We start from the raw sequence: 24,623 nt of genomic DNA, 5'->3' as shown, positions 1-24,623 counted from the left end.
GACTATATGTTTCACCTAGAGATCTCAAGAGATAGATGCTGTGCCCCTCCTTTCTGTGTGTTGGCATGAGCTTAGGGCAGGAGGAAAGTAACCCAAAAAGGCTTTCCCAAGGTGACCCTGAGCAAAGTTCTGTCAGGGAAGTGTCCCACTGTCTCCAGCAGATGAGGTGTCCCTGTGGTGGTGACTGCAGAGCAGCTGGAAAACTGCCCTGATGTGGGTGACCCCCTTGAAAAACATGTGCTCAAATTCACATAAACAGTTAGTTCTCATTAAACGTTTAAAAGGGGTGGCACAAAATGCACCCCACAGCTACACCAGAAGAGATTTACTCCAACTTAAGCAAGAAGCCAAACAAACCCAGTGGACCCAGATTTGCTGACGTAATCAGAGAGACACAAAGGTGATATAAAGCTCATCATTTATTTTAGATTCTGTCTTGGATCCTGCTCATCCAGCCCAGAGGGGCTGGGAGGCTTTGTGACACTCCCACCAAGGCATTCCATGAGAGCCTGGCTCCTATGCCAGGATAAAGCATGAGGCTCTCTTTTCAGGCTGATGCCAGGAAGGGTTTTGGGAAGCAGATCACTGACCAGCAATTGTAGGAGCTGGGCAGCTGCCAAACAACCCCTTTTTCAGATCTCCTTCCCCAGGTGTGTAGGGCCTGCTTTGCTCATGGGCTGCAGGTTTTTGCCTTAGCAGAGGAAGGCAGAACTCTGCACATTGGACCATGTCAATACACAGCAGATCTGCTGAGTGGCTGTGGGGAACTTCTAAAATAATTGAGCCATAGTATTCATCAGGGTACATTACATTTGAAATCAGAGGTCACTTTCCTTTCTTTACAAGGGAAAACATTGTGAGTGAACCCATAATTTTGAGTACACTAATTCCAAGACATTTGCAGATACCAAGTGGTTTCCTGGAATAACAGCCTCTCTCAAGAGAAACGTCAAATGCATTTAATCAGCCACATTTAGAGCTCTGCTACATCTGCAAATGAATTATTAACGATCTCAAATGTTTTTGAATGATCCTAAAGTCAGGAATAACGTGGCTCTTCAGCTAATCAGCTCTGATTCAGGGCTTCTCCTTTCCACTTTATGCACTAGAGGCTCTGCACCTGCCTGCTGCTGCTAACTGGAGTTCCTGTAGCTCACATTAACCTCTCAGAGGTGCCTGGGTAGCTGAACAAATGCAGAGTGCAGCTGACATCCAGCTGTGTCTGTATGGATTTGTGCATCACGTAGTAAACAGGCACTGCTCAGAGCCATGGAGCCTGGGGGAAGGGATGGGATGCTCCAGGGAATGCTGCTCCCACACACCACTGCACATCCCTTGGCCACAGAGCTCCTCTGCTCCCGTGATGTCATGTGTGACCCAGCTGATGGAAGATGGGGCTGGGTCAGGTGTGTCTGCAGATTCAGGTTTGAATCATTAGTGCTCTCATTAGTAACAGCAAGAATGGCAGGATGAAGCTGGAGGACAAAGCACAACTCAGGCTGCCCATGCTCCAGCCCTGGCTCCCCTTTGTCATGTTAAGGAAACCATGGCTGATATTGTTTGTCCTGCAAAACGAGTGTCTTGCAAAGTGCTTTGGGGAAACAGTTACAACTGTCACATTACATGCAACTCAACCCCTTCCAGTGCTCTGTGGAAATACCCTTTTAGAAGGAAATAATTGCTACAATCTCATTTCTCCAGTTGAGGTAATTTGGTTACATTAATTTTTGAATCAACAAGTGTTCTCATTTAAGAGCTCCAGCTGACAAAATAATGGAACCATCAAGAGGCAGATGTAAACAAAGCACTTGCAGTAGCATACGAATTAATGAAGAAAAAAAAAATAGCACTTACTCTTATGGATACTAATAAATGAATTTTAGTGTATGTACAAAGAAGAACTACCTCAGATCCTGAGGAAGGTGTTCAGTAGCTTGGTGCATTTGGAACAGATACAGAATTTCTGTTCAATTTGTGTGTTGGGGAGGACCTTAAATATGAGGACACAATGAAGCAAGTTTTAGGAGGAAGATTTGAGCAGAAACATTTTCTTTGCTGGACAAAAGCCACTGACACAGAGAGTATAAACCAGCTGCAGCTGGGATGCTGTCAAATCATAGCACAAAAGGGGAATTAAAAATCTGCTCCTCACTTTGCCTGACTAAAAATTGCAGGGTGATCACTTTATCTTGTATATAATTATAATAATAAGCTTGATAGTGTATCTGTTATGGATTATGCATTCTGTGTGCATTATTAACAACATGACTGTTTGTCCCACTGCACCCATAAGGAAAACACAAACCACAGACAAATGAAAGCAGAAGCAGCCATGGCTATTAAGAACAATTAAGCACTACACAGCCTCTCTGCAAAGGGAGGCTCTGGAGTGGTTTAATGGAGCAGATCTCATGATGGGATGTACATTTGGATAATGCTCTCTTGCATGTTCAGGTATAACTATCACTCTTCAGCAAGAGCCTTGGTTGCATAGCAAGAGGCAGCCATAGCTACCAAGAGAGTGCTGCCCATTTAATATTTTCTCATTTCAGTTAATTCCAGTATAGAGTTGGAGATGAGTTTTTTAGAAATAAAGCACTTCACAGGGAGATTAGGTGTCTGCTCTCTGTGGCTTGAAGAGGAAAAAGTACTGACTGATGTAAGTTCTTAGCTTGAGATCAGCTTGATGCTTCCATGTAGTTCTGTTAGACAAAGAGTAATTCCATTATTTTAAGTACAATACCCCTTCTCTTGTTTGTGAAGATGAGCCACAAAGTCCATAATGGCTTGAACACACTGTAAGTGAGGTGGTCTTCTAAAAAGTGATGTAGTTACTCATGCCAAGATTAAGATTTTATGCATAGGTTTGTACTACTGGTTTCTTAGATCCAAAACCATTCTGGTATCCAAAATTTTCATTGAGCTCTCCCTGAGTAAGAGCCTGGAGGCAGTCAAATAGTTCCCCAGGGCTTTGATCAGCTCAGGAGCCTGGGTAGCCCAGGACAAGGGAGTGCTGCAGGCTACTGCAGGAGGGGAATGACACTAAGGAACTCCCGCCTGTCAGGTGTCACCATGTGTGACATCTCTTCCAGGTCCTACACACACCTGGAGAATCAGATATTTTATTGTCTGGTGTGTATTCAAGGAATAATGGCTGGAACAGGGGCTGAGCTCCTCTTGGCTGCCATTGCTCAGGGTAATGGCCACACTGAAGATGAAGTTTTATTTCGGCAGCCTTTGTACTTCATTAGACATTGCCTTGCCAAAAATCATCCCCACCCCACTTAGCCCAGATGAGCTGCTGCAGAACACCACAGGGAAAACCACTTTTAAACCATAATCCTGGAAAATGAGCTGTCCCAGTCAAAACCACCTCTGACTCACAGAGCTCTGCAAGCACATTTCCTTCTGTAAAAGAGTCAGAACCTTTCCAGACCATCTACTGCAGGTCATAAAAGGAGCTCAAGAGGCATTTCAAGTGCCCATAGTGTGCTGAATAGTAAAGATTTTCTGTGTGTTTATATGACATGTAATGGTCATTTCATGAAAAAGGAAATGATACTTTTATCAGACAAACCAATGCTGTTCCCCACAGGAGAGAACTCTGCCTGCCTTGCCTTGGAGCCTGGCTCTTCCCTTGGGAGATGGAGGGGGACTCCTCTGCAGAGCTTCCCAGATATTCCAGCAGAGCTTCCTAGAGATCACATATTATTCCATTTTGTATTTTTTTCAGAGCTTCATCATCAAGTCTGTCTCAGCTGGACAGATCATTTATGTTCCTCCTGCTGCCAAGAGGTGCTGCTATACCTCTTAATTATGTGAGGCTAAATTTTCAGTTGTAGGTAATGCGGTTATTACACTGAACAACTTCAGCAAGCTCTTTAGGTATCCCCTGCCCTTAAGAGTAATACCAGTTGATGTTCTTATGGCCCAGAAAACCACAAGTTTATGCTTACAACTTAATTTGTAGCAAAAATAATATATTTCAGAAAAGTCATCTGTAGAAGTAAAAATATGTTTCCAATTAGTATGACTTTATCAACTCTCACAAAGAAACACAGTCGATTGTCCAGAAATAGTTTATTCATCAACAATAAAACACTGAATAGAAAAAGCCTTGTAAATAAAACTATATATATATAATGCTTTATTTTTTTATTTGATACTGCACAAAAACCACTACAGACAGTAACAAAATAATCCAATTAATCTTAAAAATTTTAAATTATAATTGTCACTCTTCATTTATCATGTTTTATTAACAATGCAAAGGTCATTTGTTTATGTATTATACTTTTACTCGATATCATTAAATTGTTTCTTAAAACACTTGAAGCAATTTTGTTGTTTGCCCCACAATTTATAACATATAAGTATATCAATAAACAATATAACAGCTCTGAGAAAGATATGCAGACTGTTCAATGGCAAAGAGTCTACCATAGGTTGTTTAGTGGGAGAGCAGGAATAAATCACAACTGAATTGGGATAGAAGTTAACACATTGAAGAGAAATAATACTTGGGGAACAATTACATGTTTTCCATTGCTCGCTTGGTGATGTGATCTCTTTCAAGCTCTGATTTCTCCTGTTTTAGATACTCCAGCACCTTTGCCAGCATATCCTCATCCAGGTACTGCCTGCTCTGCGTGTCATCAGCTTCCCCAGCCATGGAGAGCCTTTTGCTGAGCGAAGCCAGCTTGGCAGCCTCCTGTGGTCCCAGCTGGTTTAGGTGCTCTTGGATGGCCTGCTCCAGCTGCTCCTCTTCCTGCCGGTTGTTCTCAGGAGCTGCAGCCGGGGCTCGTTTCATCTGGTTGGTATTGATCACCTCGGGGTACTTTGCCAGCACCTTTGCCAAGTAATCAGCCAGCTCTTCATCTTTCTCATTCAGTTTCTCATACTCTGCTTGTCGCCTTTCCAAATCGTTCATCCAGGCAGCTTTAGGGAACAGGTGTCCTTTCAATCTTCTGGGAATGTAAGACAGTCTTGGCAAATCATTTTCTTGATTAAGACGATTTAGTAAGTAGGAGGGGTTCTGATTAGCTAAATTGTCATTTCCCAGAAGGCTGACAATATCTTCAATATTGAGGTCTTCAGGTAGATTTTCTGGAATAAGAGGCTGCTTCATGTATCCATTTTTAGAGTTTATATTATTTTTAAATATATCACTCTGTCCTAGATTGGTTTCAGTTATCTCGTCGAGGTCTTCTGGGAATTCCATTTCCTGCTCAGTTTCCAACCTTTCACTCTGAAGCTGCTTTTTTTCTCCAGCTTTCAACATGTCTATTAAATCCTCAGGAGGAATTTGCAAATTCCTTGAGATTTCTATCAGCTGAGCTATAGCCTGAGGATCAAGTTGTTTATCCAAAAACATGGATGCTCTTTTTTCCTCAAGATCTCCTCCAGTCCTCAATTTCCTGTTCCCAGCACTACCCATCAGCCTCTTCAGGTAATAATTCATTAATTTTGAAACATCCTCTGATGCTTGATCTTTATTTTCTCTTCTTATTTCATCCTCAAGGAAGCTGAGTTTTCCTGATCTTTTCATTTCGTCGTCAATCTCCTCTTCGTGTTTATCAATTTCCTCTTTGCTGTCTTTTATCTCTTCCTGGGTTTGGCTTTCCACTTTTTCCTCTATGGGATTCCAATCTTCTCCTCCAACCACATCTTCGTAGGCAATGTTATTCACTTTATACACATCATCTTCATCATCTGCATACAATTTCTGGTCCTCCTCCAGCCTTTCTTTCTTGTGGTTGTTGGGTGCTGCCATCTTTCCCAGCTCCTGGAACATGGACTCCAGCGTGGCAAGGCTCTGGGGGGTGTATTGCTCTTCCACAATTTCATTGGTACGCTTGAATGGACTGTCTCTTGAACTGTCTTCATAGTGCCCAAGTGGCATTTTGAGGTACTTTTGCCACCTCTCAGGCCACTTGTAAGCCTCGTAATCATCAGTTACTCCAGCTGGAAAGTTGTTATCTGAACTCAGGTAAGGTTTATTCTCCTTTGGGCCAGCTTTTGACTCTTTCTCAGCTTGCCGCAAAGCTTCCAGCATTACCTTAACCCACTGGGACTCATCTTCAGTCAAAGAATCCCGTCCATTTTCTGGGAGGTGAAGTTGATCCTTGCTTTCTCTCTGTGGGAGGAGGTATGGGACACTTTGATAAGAGTTGTAATCAGGGCTGCTTTCTCCTTTGTTGGTTTGCTTGCGAAGGTCTTCTATGTATTCCAGTGCCTTGATCATATCAGGGTTTGGGAGCCTCTGTAAGTTTTTCATTGCATAGTCTGGATCTTTCTGAAGCAGCTGGTGCTGCTGGAAGGAGGCTGCATCAACCCAACAGATTAGGACAAAGAAAAAGGTGAGAGCACAGGCTGCTCCGGGCTGGAAGGTTTTAGTTTCTGCCATGTTTAAAGTATTTCCTTTAAATAAAGAAGAAGAAGAAGAAAAAAGAAGCTGTTAATACATGGAGACATGTTTAGGAAACAGACCTATGCAAGAAATTTCTTATCTTTATGCTCCATGTACTGCTCCAATGGCAGCCCCAAAGTACAAAATACCAATCTTGTATAACTCATGAAATGCCCATAGACATACCTAGATGTCATTTTGATCATAAGAACAAAGCACCTAAATTACAAAATTGGTGTATCCATACATTTAAATGCTGCTCAAAATACTAATATTAAAACTACAGACAAATATTTTGTGAGATTGCTCCATAGGGCATCTAATTTCATGCCAGGACAATACTGCTAAAGAGTACTAAACTATAATAAAATTAATGTGATGAAGTGGAGAACATGGCATATAAAATTACTTGCAAGTTTATTTCTGTCAGTACTGATAGTACTGAAGCTATTACTTCCTTTATTTTGCTATTTCATTTAAAAAAAAATTATTTGTATTACAAGGGAATATCAGTTAATGACTCTATGAGTCATCTTCCTAGGGCAATGGTCTCTTATATGAGAGGAAAACTATAATTTACCCTAAAGGTACAAAATAATTTTACTGACTCTTTTAAAGCCCATCTTGGAAATGAGCTCGAGTAGGTAGGTTCTGAGCAGTGATTTCACTCATTTGCTTATTCATTCACTTCAGCAGAAATTGAATCAGGTCCCAGGACAGGCGGAAACACCACCACTGGCAAATCTGGTTAGAATAGCTCAGTAGACGCCCATGTCTGCCCAGCTCACACCAGACAAAAATAAACTCTGCAACAGAACTGGGAAAAATATGCCTCTGACAGAATTAAGACGATGACAGCATCACTGTGCATGAGAATACAGCTGCAAAAGCCCAGCCTTGCAGGGAGCTGTGCACCCTCCACACAGCACAGGGGAGAATTGCCATCAGTCATTCCCTAGGACACACTCAGGCACTGGTACACTGGGGCCACGGGACAGATTAGACTCTTTTCTGATCCAGTTACATTAACAAATAAAGTACAGTAATGAGAAAGGAATGATAAAGATAGAAACTGTTTTGATTAATTGACCTATTTTGGTTCCTTTAGTTTTTTGGCTTGGTAAAAGCATCCTGTTGAGACACTGGTGGCTCATGACAGCCTGAAGGAACTGTGTGCACCCATGTTTATCCACTGTGGGAGTAGAAAGTGAGCATGACTATGTTCATTTCAGCTCACTTGTAGATTTTTCCACTCAGTTTTTGTCCTTAACATAATGTGACTTAACTAAATAATTAAAGCACTATCAGTTTAGAGAGCTGCTTGTTTTCCCCCTTCAGTATGCATGAGCAGACTAATAGGCATAATAGCAAACAATTTGCCCAAACATTTCTGACTTCAAGCCTGGATACATTTGAGCATTGATTTCACAAATGATTAGTTCAACAGCTGATTAGAAGATCCCACCCTCCAGATCTGAGTTTGCCCTGAGACAAAGCCAACACATTGCTTCATTTTCTATCACAAAAAAGGCACTAGCCCAGTACATAAATATATATCTCCATTGAAAAAAAAATCACCTAATTTTCTATTTCTGTAACAAATAAATGAAATGAAGACTTTCTTTTTCAGCAGAGACCGGTTATTAACAGAGTTCATTTGTTTAGCACATGTGAAACTGTCCTTTCCAAGGGATGGGGGAAGGGGGAGTCATTCTATAATCATCTGCCAAGCACCTCCCACTCATAAAGACCAGGAATTCACCCTCCTTTGCTGCACACAATTTGGATTGTTACAGCCTTTGCAAGAGCTGTCAGCATCCCACTAAAATCAAAATGTGTGCAGCCAGGCAAAGTTTAGTTTAGTGTTCCACAAGGATGTTGCTCAGTTGGATATTTCCTTCTCAGCAATAACAGATCATTGACTCCTCTCTACATATTTTGTGTGCATTTGCCTCTAGGTCAATTTGTACTTCTAATTTGTTGATACATGATATTTGAAGGATTTCTTTTAAAAGCTCTGAGTTCGGGTCGTAAACCTGGTCATTAAATATACTGCGCTATCCAAGGTAGGAGGACTCCTCCCCAGTCTTTCAGACTTTAATTCCACATTTGTTTTTGAAACAGGACATTTTAGCCTATCTTTAGGAAATATTGTAAGCATTCTCTTCTGTGCCTCTCAAAAGACAATATGCTAAAAGAGCTCTTTTGTCTCCAGATGGATAACTGTGAAGCCAGGCTACATGGAGAGCGTATTTTCTCCTCTATTAGCACCTAACAAACAGGAAAATCATCTTTTAGCCAACAAAGGAAGATGAAGAAGCTCCTCTTTACAAAATGTGGCAATCATGATCAAAATTTAACACATACAAAGGCAATACAGACTGAAAAAAAGTTCCCTAAAAAACAGACACAGAATATATCTCCTTTCTGGGATGTTTCCATGGTAGCAGTAATTTTCTCTCTCATTCTCCTAGCAGTTGTTTCTGATGTGACACTAATGTTTCCAGTGAAATTTTGCTATGAGAACTCATAGGTTTTTCCTATAGATGGGTCTGTGCCCTGAGAGTCTTAGGTGAAACCTAACAGCAGTTTCCCACAGGGAAAATAAATACATTATGCACTCTTCCTCCCATTTTTTATTTCAATAAATAACACGACTGCAGTAAATTTGCCTTGTGTTAAAGCCTCTCTAAGCCTTTACCCTGTGGAAGGAACTGAAAACACAAACAAGACAGCAAGGAAGGGTAAAAGCCCAAACCCCGCAGCAGTTCTAGTGAATATCACGACTGTTTATGTGCGGATACATCTGGGAAGTGACTCGGAGGGTGTTTGCATCCGAGGGCACCCCCCGCCCATCCACCGGAGTGCCGCGGCGGGGACCGGGCAGGGCTGAGCGCCATCGCTCCCGGGAGCGCTCGGCTCCCCGTCTGAGCCCGGGCGGTGCTGACAGCACATGGACACAGCATACACAGCCAGAGGGGCGCGTTTTATAGAGATGTGCTGCTCCCTCACAAGCCCCAGCCCCGGCACCGCCGGCTCTCGGTGCGACTTCAGCGCTCTCTCGGTGCCGGATCCCCGTGCGCATCCCTGGGGCTCCCTCTGCACATCCCTACATCCCTACACCCTTACACCCCTACACCTCTACATCCCTACACCCCGACATCCCGACAGCCCTGTATCCATCCCGACGGCCCGGTGTCCATCCCGCGGGCCCGGCAGCCCTACCTGCGCTGCCGCCGCTCGCCGCTCCGCCGCCTTCAGCACCCGGACAGCTCCGCTTATACCGCCCTCGCCGCGCGTCACCGCCCGCCCTGCCCCGCCCCGCCCGGCTCCGCGGGAACACAGCCCCGCCAAACCCGCACCCACCACCGCCACGGGCAAGGGGAAACACGGGGAAGAGTAAAAAAGATAGAGGGAAAAAGCCACCAGCAAAAACAAGCGGAGAAAAGCAAGGGCAAGGAAGGGAGAAGGGGGAAAGGGAAAAAGGGTTTAAAGAGGGGAAAAAAAGGACAGAGGTGATACAGCCAATGCCTTCTGCCTCTCAGCTCCCACAGGCTGAGAGGAAGGACTTGATATACCCGACCTAATCCTCGGGGGTGGGTGAAGATGACCCTCACCCCAGGCTGAGTGGGTGAAGTTGATCCTCAGCCCAGGCTGGGGGTGGGTGAAGATGACCCACACCTCGGGGGTGGGTGCAGGCCAAACCAGCAGCAGGGACACACAGTGCTGTGGGGCAGGGAACACACAGGGGCTGGAGGTGGGTGTGAGCCCAGCTCTGAGGAAGACTCTGCACCCCAGGGTCAGTGTGACAGTGATGAGGAAAACTCTGCACCCCGGGGTCAGTGTGACAGTGTGTGTGGGGGCTGTGCCCATGCCTTGGCAGGAGATGGTCTGTCAACAGCTATGGCCAGCAGGGTTTTTTTATTTTTTTCTCTTTAGTTCATTGACTCAGCTATTGTGGCACATTTCTGGCTTTGTCACAGGGCAGGGATAGTTCACACAGCTGGGAACTGTATTGCTGACACCACATCCACTTCAGCAGGGCTCTGAATTGTCTGTCATCAGGTGTAGGAGGCCCTGGAGCTCTGGACCAACTAGAGATGGGCACTCCTGTGGAAGAGGGCTGAGGGGAGAAGGACACTGTCTATCTGAGGTAGATGGAAAAACTGAAGAATGTTGGGGAAAGATAAGGCAGCAGGGTCCTCCTGCCCCAACAGCCCCATCCCAGCCTGTGTGCTCTGGCTCTGCCAGTGGCTGTGGCATGGGACAGGGGCCAGGCTGGTGCTCCTCTGGATGGGGATGGAGCCAGAGAGGGATTTACCCATCCCCAGCACCACTGCCAGGAGCTGCTGAATAGGACCTCAGGTTTTACCTCCATTCTCAGCACTCAGAAAGGGCAGCACGTCCATGCCTGGATCAGTGGGGTGAGTAAATACCACCATGCCATAAATCACACAACATAAGATGTAACACATGGCTTCAGCTGATGCTCAACTTTAGCTTGTTCCTTCTTCCTTTCTAGCTTCCTTTCTATTACAGAAAGGTTGTTTTACTTTGGCTTTTAAATAAGGATTCCTTTTCCCCAAAAATAAATCTTTCCTGACAATTTTGACCTTTTACAGCACAAAATGCAAAAAACCCTAGGATGAATGTACCTTCCAAGCCAATAAACATTACAAAATTAAATTATTGTAAGAACAGTAAGCTAGAAATAATTGTAGCCATGAACAGACAACAAGAAAAATCCTGGCTGCATTCGCTGTAGTTGACATGGAGATCTGGAAATAGAGAGCTTGTTTCACCTCATATAGTTTTATGAGTAAAATACAGTATCAGTTTTTGTGCCAAAACTCTTCAGCAGCAACTTTATTCTGGTCCCAGATTCCATCCAGACTCATCCTCATTACCACACCCAGGAAGAAAAGAGCCCAAAAGAATATTGCATTAGGGCCCATGACAGCCAGCCCCAGGAAGTGAAACAGAAAGGCATTGCTGCAGTATCAGAGGGCAAGGTCCAAGTGCCCTCTGAGCAGCTGGGAATTGTATTGCTGAACATCACAACCCCTTCAGCAGGGCTCTGAATGCCCACCAAACACAGCTCTGCAGACATTGCTGCCACTAATACACCTCAGTCCATGGACAGAATATTCAATGTAATCAAAACCAACAAACAAAATAATAACAAAAAAGAAAAAATCCAGAAGAAAATTACTCAATTCAGACTTTCAGGAATTTTCTTGTGCTTCTGCAGGTATTTCCAACACGCTCTTGTGCATTCTGTCACCAAATGACTAATACTTTTGGAACAAATTCTTTCCCATGAAATCATCCTGTTGAACCCCATCCATCTATCCCTGATCTTCCACATTAGAATGCATTTCAGACAACCCAAATTATTTGGCACATGAGCAAGATTTTATCCTCCTCAACCACTCACCTCAGATTTACAGCATATAAAGTCAGGCAGACACTTGGCTTAGGTCTCTGCTGTGGCTATTCTGGGTTCAGTGGATAAAATTTTCCAAAGGCTTTGTACAATCCACCTGTCAATTTTACTCCATATCAAAAAGTGTTGCCTGGACTTTGTGCTTACGACTGATTGCATCCACACAGCCCTACAAGGAGGGCCTTACTGAATGTACTTTTTTTGGTCCTATTAAATGTACAGCATTCTTTTCCTCAGGATGAGTCACGCAAAAGAAAATTGGATCTGTTCTGTCATCAGAAGTTCCATGGCATTTTATACAAGAGAAAGATCGCATCACAGCATCTCTAAATTTTAGGAAATTGCATTAGAATTAGCTCAATATCAACTGCTTAAGCAAAGGAGCTGGGTAATCTTGTTTTTCTGAATGAATGTTGACCATGCTGCATCCTTTTGTGGATGATGGGAGCAGCTCAGCTCTATCTGCAGTGATTTCTCTGAACAGCTTGCCTTGTCACATGCTCTACCTTACCTAGTCATGCATCATGAGAAGATAAAAGTTAATCAATCAACCCTGCACCTTGAAGCAAAAGGCTTTTATTTCATTTCATGCAAGAAAAAGGGCATGGGGCTGGGAGGGGAAGCTCACTGCAGCAAACAGAGGCCAGAGGGTTCCAGCCCACTCTGTTTGTCATACCCCAGCTGGAATATCATCATGCCTACAGTCAATGGGAAAAGAAAAGTCAGGAAACTTGTCTTGAGGGGGAAGTATGGTCTGGCAAAGGGCCTTGGGGTCACTGTCCTTGTGCCCAGGCTCCAGGACACAGCAGCACCAGTCGGGGGATGGTGGCCAGAACCACAGCTATTCATGGACTGTGGCCTCCCAGCACAACTGCCCAGCTCCCAGGAAAGGATGGAATGATGATTCTGCTGGAATGACCATCCCAGGAGAAACACAGAGGCAGCACATTTGTCTGGCTGCTGTGGCCCTTTTCTAAACACCAGAATGGTTTGCTCTTCTGCAGCTCTAGCTCTCTCCTCTAATTGGTGCCACCAAGATAAGCACTACTTAAAAATAAAGCATGGTTGTGTCAATATTGATTATTTCTCCCTCCTTCTTCTGTTTCTAGTAGCAACTAAAAATAATTTACAATTCATTACAACCATGACATCTCCTGCAGAATAAATGCCATTGTCACATTTAAAATTCAGCCCATATCTGACTTGAATATCTTCATTTATTCTGTATATAATGAGAAAGAGGAGGTTTTCTATCCTTGGAAAAAGCTCATCTGCCATCATAGATACAGATTCTTCTAAATTATTTTAATTTTAAAATACTTGAGCTCTGCTTGTTTCCAACATCAGACTCGTCATTTTCTGCTCATTTTTCATGCTTGAAAGATCAATCATATTTGTATGCAAATATTTTTGGCCTCCCTAAATTTAGTGCACAATAAATGGCTCAAATTTCATTTCCAAAGCCATAAGGGGAGAGATAAATACAGCACTGTAAGGACAAAAAAAGCCTTTGCAGTTTGTAACCACAGTCCTTTAAAAGCAGGGATGTCAAGGCAAGCGTCCAGTGGCTGTAGCTCACTGGGCTTTATTCAACACTGCAACGAGCAGGTTTAACACCAGTCTGCCCCACACACCCTCCTGAGGGAATATTTCAAGAACAGGAAAAGCTAAGGAAAAACAAAAAATCCAAATCTGGACTTTTATCCAACATTTACAAGCTCAGGATTTCAGGCCGCCTGCTCATTAAAACAAACCCCAACAACTCAAAAGAGGAGCCTTGGGCAAGGCTTGGGTGCCCCTCCTGCAGCACGGGGGTGTGTCCCAGTGCTCGGCCGTGGAATCATCACTCCACACCCACTGGAGCTTGGCAGCCCGTGCTCTGCACCAGGGCCGGGCTCACCTGAGGCTCAGCTGTGCCCCGCCTGCTCAGAGTCCTCCCCTGGGGCTTTGTCACCCCTCCAGTGTCTCTCGTTTTCTCTAGTGACTGCTGGAGGAGCCCAGCCCTGCTGCCTCACTGCTGCTACCTGCCCAGTGACCTACACTTACTATGGGATGCCTGAAGTTTGGGATAATCAGGCTCCACTCCACAAGAGAGACTCCCTGCTCAGGGCAGGGAATGGGATCTATCAGCTCAGCCAGGGCCAGAGAAACCTGGGCTGGAAGGAGCTGCAAAAGAAGCAGATGAATCAAGAGGGAAAGAGTTTACTGCTATACTTGTTCCAGTATAGCAGCCTCCACTTTGAGTGCCCTGCACAGGAATAGCAGAACACCAACGGATTAAGGAATATATGCCTTCTCATAGAACCACCAAATTATTTTTATCTCCAGGCCTCCCACACACATACTCACATATTTTCTCCTGAGGAGTTTCAAGGCTTTTCACAAGCCTGTGACATCTGCTTACCAACATTTGGTGTAAAAATATCGATATCTGCTCTGCATAGCTGTTCTGAGTGCTACATTTACCAGCCAGTAAAGATCAAGAGTCTCCTGGGAGCTGGCTGGATCAAACTGTCATGATTTCAGCACTGCTTTGCGTCAGACAGCAGAATTTAAAGTCAAAACACAGATAGTTCAGGGAGGAAGACAATGTGAAGCCCTGAGTCATACCCTGCTGAGGTTGAGGAGAACAGATTAATAGACAGCAAACATGAATGAAACTGAAGGGCTCATTTAAGTCATGCGGCTGCTTCTGAAACCCAAAATAGGATTTATTCTTGCCGTTGGGCATGAAAAGAGGATTTCTTTGCACTTTGCCAAGGAGAAGTTGACAAAAGAGTTTTAATTAGCATGGGGCAGGCTCCCATTTGCCTTGACACCTCGAGGGTCTCAGCTGCAGGGCTGGCTGTGCTCAGGCAGGGGTTGCTGCTCCCAGCCTGCTCCAACAACTCGTCATCCACAGGATGCTGCACGACCCAGCAACTTTCAGCATCATTCACATGTGGAAGAGGCAGCCTTTACTCCAGCCCCAGCCAACTCTCCAAATAGTCTGCTTGTAGCCAGGTGGAGTTTGTTTGAGGAGCTGTGCCTCTCCCCACTGCTGGCTCATGGGGAAAGGAGACAAAGAAACCGTGTCTTGGCAGTTGGAGAATCTGCACAGGTTCACCCCAGATCACTGGAGATTACATAACTGAAACTCCTCAGAGCAGCTGTGGCAACATTGAGCAGCAGCAGCCAGCAAAACCGGTTTGCCTGTGCCTTCCCACTGCATACCACCTGCTCATGTCCAGATCCTCAGCTGGTGTAAGTGTCCAGCCTGGGGCATGGGCCACCTTGGGGTATCTGGGTCAGCCAGGATTGCCCTTCAGTGACGTTTTCTCATGAGAGAACACAAAAGTTTTGCATGGGAGAGAAAAAAAAATTGCACAACAGTGGTCTGTACACACATTTATGTGAGTTTTCATGTTAAATAAACAGAGAGAAGTGCTTTCACAGTTTTGCATAAGATTAGGTCCATTATTTAGTCCTCTGCTAAATCATTCAGCAATTCTGCTCTGCAGAAACTACATGATCTTGGGGCTAAGTCATTTCTATTCCTTACTTACATTAAAGCCTCATTAATTTTTACATTAATCAGTCATAAACATGAAGAAGCTCAGTGATTTTGGATCTCCGTGTCTCTGGCAGAAAAGTATTCATTTTGTTATCTGCTGCCTTGTTTGACAGCACAGGATGGAGTTCAGAGGAGAAAAACTGCCACTCCAAATTAACACTCCTGTGCTTCCTCTTTTTTATTGAGTTCCCAACTGTTCCCAAAGCATGCTGGCATTACTGCACGTGGGCAAAGGTTCTTCCATCCCCAAACCATTAGGGCAACGGGTGCTTTAGCAATGGAGCATGTGAGAATTTCTGTGCTAAAGCCAGGAGGGCAAAAAGCCATGCTCTGCTCCGTGCCATAAAACATTATCACAATTTTCTTGTGCATTGTCCTTGTCAGGGTCATTCCTTTCACTGGTTTCATTACAGCCCTTTCTGTGGCCATAGGTTTGTCCTTTGCTCAGTACATACATGCATGATTTCCAACCCTGTTGCTACAGTAATTTATACAGAATTGGGTCAAAATCAAATCGAGTTTTTGGTCAAGAATGTGACAAAAATAGACAAAAGAGACTCAGTGCTAGGCACAGCACAGAGACAGTGTAATAGAATTTCCTCCTTCTAAAAGAAAAGTGCAAACAATTTTATTTGTTAGCTTGTGTGGACAAGGCAAAACCACTTCATGCCATGCCCTGTTTAAAAAATATGTACTAAATTAAAAGTTTAGTCAACATAATTATGAGAGATTGCATCAAAAAGAGAGCACAAATTCATGTCCTCCCATGTGGTTATGGCTATTAGCATTTGCATATCAGCATCAAAGCAGAAATCTTGTTATTTTAGGGTTCAGCTGTGCTGACTTTGAATTTCAGGATATAGACCCAGGGAGAGCTGGCTGGCTTCAGTGGCAGCTTCCCTAGTTCAGTGGCTGTGGAATGAAGGCACATCCAGAGTCTCAGTGCAAAAAGCAGAACAGATGCAGGTTAATCATTTACCCCCCACTGCTGTGGGCTGTACTCAGAAGTGAGCCCAGAACCAGCACAGCCCACTGACCTACTGACCCCCACCCCTGGGTGGGGAGGGTTTAATGCCATCAAACAGATGGTGCAGGAGGCAGATTCTGGACAGCAGGACACAGAGAAATCAGTGTTATCTGTGAGCTGCACAATTCCATAGTGAGCAGGTGTACATGGAAAGCCACCATTGTCCATCCAACATGGGATGGGGTGGGAGCCTCAGGGTGGGTATGGCTGGGTATATGGCACAGCATGGCATCCATCCACCGCAAATATTAAGAGCTCTGTTAACGTCTGTAATTTGCTTTTTCTTATCACTCAGCCACGGAAAGATCTCTTGGGGCAGGAAAAAACTGATAGGCAGGCTCCCTTCTATGGCAAAAATCAAAATACAAAGGGTGACATTGTTTCTCCAAACAGACTCAAACCTACAGGACAACTACTAACATTTCTGCAAGCTGGGAAGAATGTTTGTTTGGATGTCCAAACTGTTTTAGATAGCAGTCTCACATCTCTCTCAGCTATAAGAGCCTTGACTGGCAAGTAAAATCCATATAATCAGGTGTAAATGCTGTGATTTTCCCCTAAGGAAAATACTTTCTGTCTTACATACCTTACTGATAAGTGCCTGAGACTGGCTGAAAGCCCTTCCCAGTCCTGAGATTCCTGCTTGGGAGGGTACCTTTTTCACCAAACTTGCAGCTGATGCCTTTATTTTGAAGCAGTTCTGCTGTTGCCACTGTGCTGCAAAGCATCACCTCAGGTCCACCCGACCAGCAGCAGGGCTACAAAACTCAAAAAGCACAGCCCAGGAGCTGCTCACAGATGCAACCTGTGTCCCCAAGGACTCAGTGGCTATTTTCCAAAAAAATGCCAGGTATCCTGTCATCTGTTCCTACTGCATTCAGCATGATGCTGCATCTCACAGAAGTGTTCTGCTCTCCAAAAATAAATGGTCTGAAATTCAAGGCAAAAGTGATTCATTGCAGCTGTTTAAAATCAGGTCAGAAAGCCCTCAATGAATTGCTGTCAGCATCATCCCAAACAGGTGCTCCTGTGTGGACATGGGGTCACAGGGAGCTCTGAGGGGCTGTGGGTTTCCACCAATGTACCTCAAAGATGGACCAAAAGGCCAGATGCTCTGCCTGGTGCTGGAGATCTTGTCTGAAGAACTAAATGGATTACTTGTCCATACCAGGAGGTTTTCACCATCTGTTGCAGATGTAATATTGATGAGGTTCTCAATTGAACACAACAATTTCATGATGCTATTATATACAAAGCACACAAACAAAAACAAACCCAAGCTGATGCTTGCTTTTGATCAGGGAGCCATGACCAATCTGTTGAGGTGGATTCTCCTGGGTTTCCCCTGGTGTAGCAGTGCCTGTTGTGGCAGGTGTGTGTCCCCGTGGTGTCACACTGTGCCTCTCTGACCACGGCTGCAGTGACACCCCTGCTGGCTGTTTCTCACCCTGATGTCATTTCTCACTCCTCATCCTCTCTTCTGCAAGGACCTGGTAGTACCTGGCAGGTACAGACTTGATCCTGTGCAGGAGCAGAGCCCCCTGAGCCCCTGGGAAGGACATCAATCCCATTTTATTCTATTTTTTGAAGAATGGAGGTATTTTGTAGGGAACAGGAAGAAATGGGAAGGAAGAACTGTAGCGTGAGGAGACAGCAGAAGTTGGTAAGTGAAGGAAGCAGGCAGCTGCCAGGGCTGCAGCTGCAGTACCTGAGCCAGCAGAGCACAGAGACCAGAGCTCCTCTGGAAACCACGGGCACAGGCTCTGAACGGGAAAGACCAGATGGTGCAGAGCTGAGGCAGGAATACTGAGTGTCTCTTTGAGGGTCTGTGCCAAGGAGGTGGGACCAAAGGGTAATTAGGCTGATGAACAGTGATATTAAATGTATGAAATGAGGCTTATAATGTAAGAGGAAATCTGAGGAAAAATTAGTTGAAGGGAGAAGCATAACAGAGTAAATCCCAGCACAACTAACCTGCAGGGAAGCAGAAATACAGAACCTGCTCCCAAAAGCAAATCCATATAAAAACTTCAGTTATGTTTCCTGATTTTTACTCACCAAGCACATATGAATTCCAGCCATTTATTTGCTTTTAAAAAGCAGTAAACCCATAGGATTCCAAATATATGCTTCAGTTGTAATAAGACCAAATATATTTGCAATATGCACAAAATTAAAAACATATCTAAGTGCTTTGAGCAGCAGTCAGTGTTTACTGAATGAGAGCCCTCAACCATGATTTTAAATTAGTATTGACAAAAACCTTAATACTAGGTTTATGTTGTTACTTCTCACAGCTGCACAGACAGCCAGGGCTCAGAGACCATCTATCGACAGCAACACCCAGACAGCATTAACTTGGAAACCAAACACCACTGCAGAGGCTTCTCTGTGCCAGTGGCATCAGACCAAACCAAATCAAACCCAACCTCTTTTTGTAATTATTATAACCAAGTCCAACCAGTCCTTTTACAAAACAATGACACTTCAGGAGAAAAGATCCAAAAAAAAAAAAAAAAGCAAGCAAGCAAAAAATTTTCAGGCAGACAGACTGTAAAACAAACCCGCAAATTTGATTGCTCTGTTGATCATCGAAAGCAACACCTACAAAGCTGCCTACAATCCACTGATAAATGTGGCATCTTCCCATGCCTATATTGCCTATTAGCTTAAGACTACTCTGACCTACAGAGTAGCTGTTGAATTCATATTTTGCATTGTGCTGAAAGTCTTAAATTCATAAAGCAACACAAAATTTAATAATGCTGAGCAAGTCTTGCCTGACGTATAAGCTGCATTAGCTTAAAAAAGATGGATCACCAAATACCACAGTATATAACCACACGTGCAGAAAATTATACACACCCCAAAGAGATGGTTTGATCAGGTTTTTTAGGCAGAAAAACAATGCAAAGCAAAGCAATTCAGGCTATGTAGTTTTCTACATCCCTAAATCCTTACACAGCACAGACAAACGTTCTGAGATGACCCTGTGCCTTAATGAGTTCTCTATGTACTTCAGGTGCTACGAATCATTCCTCTCCAAAACTTAATTTCAATTGCCTTGTGTGTATAGAGGTCTTGCAAAGTAGTTGCCATTCCTATACATTTCTTTCTGCTTCACTTAGAGGCTACCAAGATACTTTAAAATTATCTGGAACAGCTGTGATATAGAAACAACTCCAGCTGCAAAATAGCATCTTAGAAAGAACTAGGAGTGCTTGTTTTGCTTGGTGGCAGCAAGTATATCCACCCTTTTGCGCAGACAGAGAAGGCAGACATGACGGTAATTTAGGGCAGGTGTAGCACTTGCAGGGGACAGAAGTGGAGGATGGTTCAATTAACCTTTCACAGACCACTTCAATGCTGACACATTCTAACATATGACTTTTTCTTTAATCTTGCCTCTCTTTCATCACATTTCTGAGCATTCTCTACTGTTTCTAACCCAATGAAACCCTGGGTGGGACCCGCAGAATCTGCTATGAATAGTTTCTATTCCAGTACAGCTGTTTGTGAAAGGATTAAATCTCATTATGCCAGCCTGGGGGAACATACAGAATTTTTCTTCTGGTCTGAGTTCAGGTTAAAAAAAATCTTTATATATAAGTAGGAATCTGTTCCTATGTTTCTTTTGTTTCTTTCATCCTGGTTTGCAGTATTTAACAGCATCCTACCACAGTAGAGTATAAGTCCTCCTACAGAACAACTGGAAGAGCACAAAAAAACAAACAAACAAACAAACAAAAAAAAACCAAAAAAACAAACAAACAAAAAAACCCCACCAGCTTCCACTGTTCCACTGCATTTTTGTTACCAAGCTTTCCATAGTCTTCCTGTAGACTTTCTTGGATTCTTGGAGCAGTCCAGGGCAGTCAAAGCCTTGGTAGCCTCGCTGCTGAATAACAGTAACTCTGTGGCCATTCTATTAATGTTATATGAACAAAAGTTCTGTAAGATATTTGCCAATATTTGTTATCTAGAGGCATTTTGAACAACCACTTTCACAGAAATTCATATCACAGAGACAAGAATGTTTCCTTGACCAATTGTTTGCTATTGTCTGGTGCAACCCTGAAATATTTTGAAGTGGTTTGCTTATGACTCAAGAAAGGAAAAAATAAATAAAAAAGGAAAGATCAGAATCAAAGTTTTTGCAGTTGATGCAGTCGGCTGACATTCATGACCTCTTGTACTATTTAAAACCTAGACTGAAGGTGCAGAAGGTAAAGGCAGAGTGCCAGAAAACTTGCCAGACTGATGAGGAAAAGAGAAGTTTCCAAAACTGCAGTGCACACTTTTGCACTGACGTACTGGCAGTCGAGCATTAGTCAGGCAGACAGAGAGCTTTCATCTAAAGCAGGAATATTAGCATGCAGTGCCTGACTACATTTTCATTTGAAGCTGAGCAAGGCAGGCTCATTCTCTCCAGCAAGTCGGTCTGATGCATTCTCCCAAGAATCATGTCTTACAGAAAAATAACCATGAAATATTAATCATTCCCTATTTAGAGCTACAACTGTCACAAGTGATGTAGCTCTCTCATGTACAACCTCTTGCTGAAAAACTGCATAAGGAACACAGCAAACGTCTCCTGCTTCCCAGGCAGAGAAGAAGCCTGGACTGTGCAAGGAGGAGCAGGGACAGTGCTGAGTCCTGTGGCCAAACCCACCCAGATCATCCCCTGCCCACTGCCAGCTCACCCTGCCTCCCTGCACTGGGCTAACGTGTTTGTAACCAAGAAAATGCTGCCAAAACCTGCTCACAAAGTTCCCTGCAGAGAGGCACGGGGTTATGCCACACACCAGGCTGTGCTCCTAATTGCTGGCAATAAACACAGCAAAGAACACGAGGAGAGCACAGCAAATTCCTTTCCATGAGTGTTTGTGCTCAGAGCATGCGTATGGTGCTTCTGGAAGATCATCCTGGAGGCTCCATGTGAGTTTGGAAGTTGTTCATTCAGGGCTCAGCCTCAGTGCCCCGTGACTTGCAAGGACTGTCATTCAGCCGAAACAGCAAATAATGAGAAATAATGTCTCTGAATAGTTGATAGGCAACCCAGAGCATGGAACCATTTGCATAAAACAGTCATTGTCATTTCACACACGCAGATCTCTGGCAGTCAAAACCTCACAGCAGATCATTCAGGCACCAAGGGAAAGAAATTAAATCAGTTGTTTGCTACAAATAACTCATCCAGTTGTATCTGACATGACACTGCCTCATTACTAGATACTGTCAGTGCTCCAAGGTATGACCTGTGCCCAGGATCTCAGGGCATCAAGCCCTGTGTGACATCTGGAGACACATGCTTGCCTGTTACAGGCTGCTGCAAATGGGCCAGGAAGATCCAATTTTTCACATGGGTCAGGGGGAAAAAGCACTCCCAAAATAAAAGTGATGTTTACCAGACAGAATTGGGTGATCTAGACCAGAAGAAATTAATGTGTGTAATTGAATGTTTGTAACTGGGACACTTTGGGATTTGATGATCATTTTTGTCTACTATCAAATACACATTCAGTCACATATTTCATGGGTGTCTTCTGATGTTTCTCAATAACAATTATACATTTTATCTGAAATAGAGCCACCTTCTCACAATATAGCATTGCTTACATATGTGATTTCTTGAAACTATCTGATTCTGTAGCACCTTTTCCCTCTTGATACAATGGAAATTAGTTTTAGACAGAATCAAAACATCCAACTATTATCTCTGTTACCAGGAACTTCTTGGAGACAGAGAGGGAAGCCATTTTAATGGAGCTGGCTTCAGTAGCCACAAAAAATTTCCCAACTTTCAGTTCCAGTAAAGGTTGCAAAACACTTTCTTCAGCCATTGCAGTGTGATACCATCCAAGTTTATTGGGCTAGAAAACCTAGAAACACTTGCTAAGACAATCAGCAGTTGCTCTCTAATACTTGAAGGCAAATCAGAGTTGTTGTGCACCAACACTCACCCACAGCCCAGCCAAGGGGCTGGGAGGAGGTGATCAGAGCCCTTCTGCCTGTACATGGTGTCCCTGAGGGTAGGGCTTGTCTCACCCCAGCCCTCCTTCCCCAGTTATCTCCCTCTCACTGGAAGCTGCTACTGCTCCTTTTGCTCTGTCTCCACTAACAATGGGCAGCCTGCAAGAGGAAGAGCTGAGAGACAAAGCAGGTTCCCCTTTGTAACACCAACTATGACAATGTGTTGTCAGTCACTGAAAATCAAGCAGCTGATGAAGTTTTCCAGCCACAGTGATGGATCCAGAGGGAGGCTCTGATGGGGCTCCAGGCTGTGGTTCCCCTTCTGCTGGCTGTGTGTCCTAGGCTGGCTGCAGAGCCTCACTGCAGGGACTCCATCAGCCCCCTCAACCTCCCTGTTCCCAGACTGTCTCCCTGCAGAACAGACAGCTTTCCCTGACCATCACAGCTTGAACCTTAAGCCTTCAAGACTGAGAGGCCCTTTTACCTCAACAAAAAGGCATAAAATTTTCAGCAGGTTTTGAGGGGGGTATGAAGGCAAACAACTCATAGGATAGAAATCTGCTCAAAATAAACCACAAGAGAAGAGAAATGTGACATAATAGCCCCTTGTATTGTGACTGAAATCAACTGTCTGTGGCTTTGAACAGAAGTTACCTGCAGAAATTTCTGTGTTGTATAGCATTGTGGCACTAGAGTGGGCTCCAGCTCTGAAGCACGATGAATTTAATACAATTTAAAATATAGTTGTTTACAGGCTAACTAAAGAACTTTTGATAATCTCATATCACAGGCTTTACATTTTAAGCTATACCACTAAAATCCAGTGGTGAGAACAAAAACGCCAGGTTCAGCTATTCAGAGCACTGAATCTTTTTCTCTGATGTGCCAGTGAAAGGCATCAACACTGTAACAAATATTAAGAAATCTGTCACTTGCTATCATCCAGCTGGAAAGAACAAACTCCCTAGGGCTCACTGTTGACAGTGCTGAAAGATCCTCACCTGGAATCACACATTATTTCATCATGGGGAACGCTTCAGTGTGCAGCCCTTCCACCTCAGATATGGGTGACAGGCTATTTTCTGCACTAATTAAAGGATGTTAAAATGAAATCAGCCACTTCTTATTGCCTGTCTCACATTTTGTGTTCACAGGCGTGTTCAAGCACAGCTAGGGGTGGCTAAATATTAACCATGAACAACTGGAAAAAGAAAATCAATAATTTCTAGATTAGTTGCCTTTTATTTCCCCATTCTAGTTTCACATGCCATTTTCTTATTTACAGTTCACATGGCTGAAGCACCCCTGGAACTAATGAATAACCACACATCCAGATTTTCACCCTAAACTAAAGAATTTATGGGAAATGGAGCACTGGATCCCTGTGGGCAGGTACATGTGTATTTGCTGACAGCAAATCCATCCTGGAACAAGCACAGCCCTGGGGATGCTGGAGCAGGGCTGACCTGGGCTCACTCCACCAGGGTGCAGAGGCAGGGGCAGGCCCCAGCCCGTGCTCAGGTGTGACTGTCCTCCTCACTCACTCCCAGGGTGTTTGGGCTTTCTCTCTGCCACATTACTCCTTTCCTGGTGCAGCACAGAAGGGAGGGAGGGAGGGGACAGGACAGAGCTTTACAAACAGCCATGGCTTCACTGCAGCCTAAGCCCCAGGTGCCCTGTGTGCTCACACACTGTGGGGGACCCAGAGCCAAGTCAGGGTGCCTGAGCCCACAGAAATATCTCAGCCCCAGCACCACCCTCACCCTGAACCCCACACAGCCCCAGCCACTCCATGTGCACTGACATTTCACTGTCAAAGTACATCACAGCCTTTCCATAGACCGGGCTCTCCTACAGAGACAAAACCACACAGTGCCCCCCAAACCGCACCAAACCTGAATCAGAACAGGTACAAGAAATGCCAAGAATTTCCCCAATGGCAATCAGATTCATCCACACATATTGCTCTGCTGTAGCCCTACTGCCCACACAAATCCCAGCCTCAGTTTGTTCCTCCCAGAAGCATATGATGAAATCCCAGTGTCTCAGCTCTGTGCACCCCCAGAAGCAGAGATGAGAGCACAGAGACCTTCGGGGTGCAGCCCGGGCAGAGCCCATGGTGTGAGCACTTGCTGTGCCCATCAGCCCGGAACAGTGCCAGGAGCAGGCCTGGAGACAGGAGCTGAGACAGCAGTATTGCCTCTCCCAGGGCTCA

At 44.3% G+C, this 24,623-nt stretch overlaps 1 protein-coding gene across 5 annotated transcripts in view; it reads right to left on the bottom strand.

Moving 5' to 3' along the window:
• Positions 1-4,083: 4,083 nt before the first annotated feature.
• Positions 4,084-24,623, bottom strand: part of SCG2 (secretogranin II) — a 35,697-nt gene continuing 15,157 nt past the window's right edge. For 4 of the 5 annotated variants that reach the window (XM_083868867.1, XM_083868870.1, XM_083868871.1 and 1 more), the window contains exon 2: positions 4,084-6,420. In XM_083868867.1, coding sequence (XP_083724993.1) covers positions 4,532-6,420 — 1,889 coding nt within the window. In that variant the 3' untranslated portion in view covers positions 4,084-4,531. Of the gene's footprint in view, positions 6,421-9,634; positions 9,688-24,623 lie in introns of those variants that run through there. The other variant, XM_083868868.1, reaches the window with a different exon arrangement.

The sequence above is a fragment of the Zosterops lateralis genome (assembly GCF_965231275.1).
Source record: "Zosterops lateralis genome assembly, chromosome: 10".
Classification (NCBI taxonomy): domain Eukaryota; kingdom Metazoa; phylum Chordata; class Aves; order Passeriformes; family Zosteropidae; genus Zosterops; species Zosterops lateralis.
The sequence above is the reverse complement of the archived record's forward strand: the minus strand, read 5'-3'. Positions and strand labels throughout refer to the sequence as shown.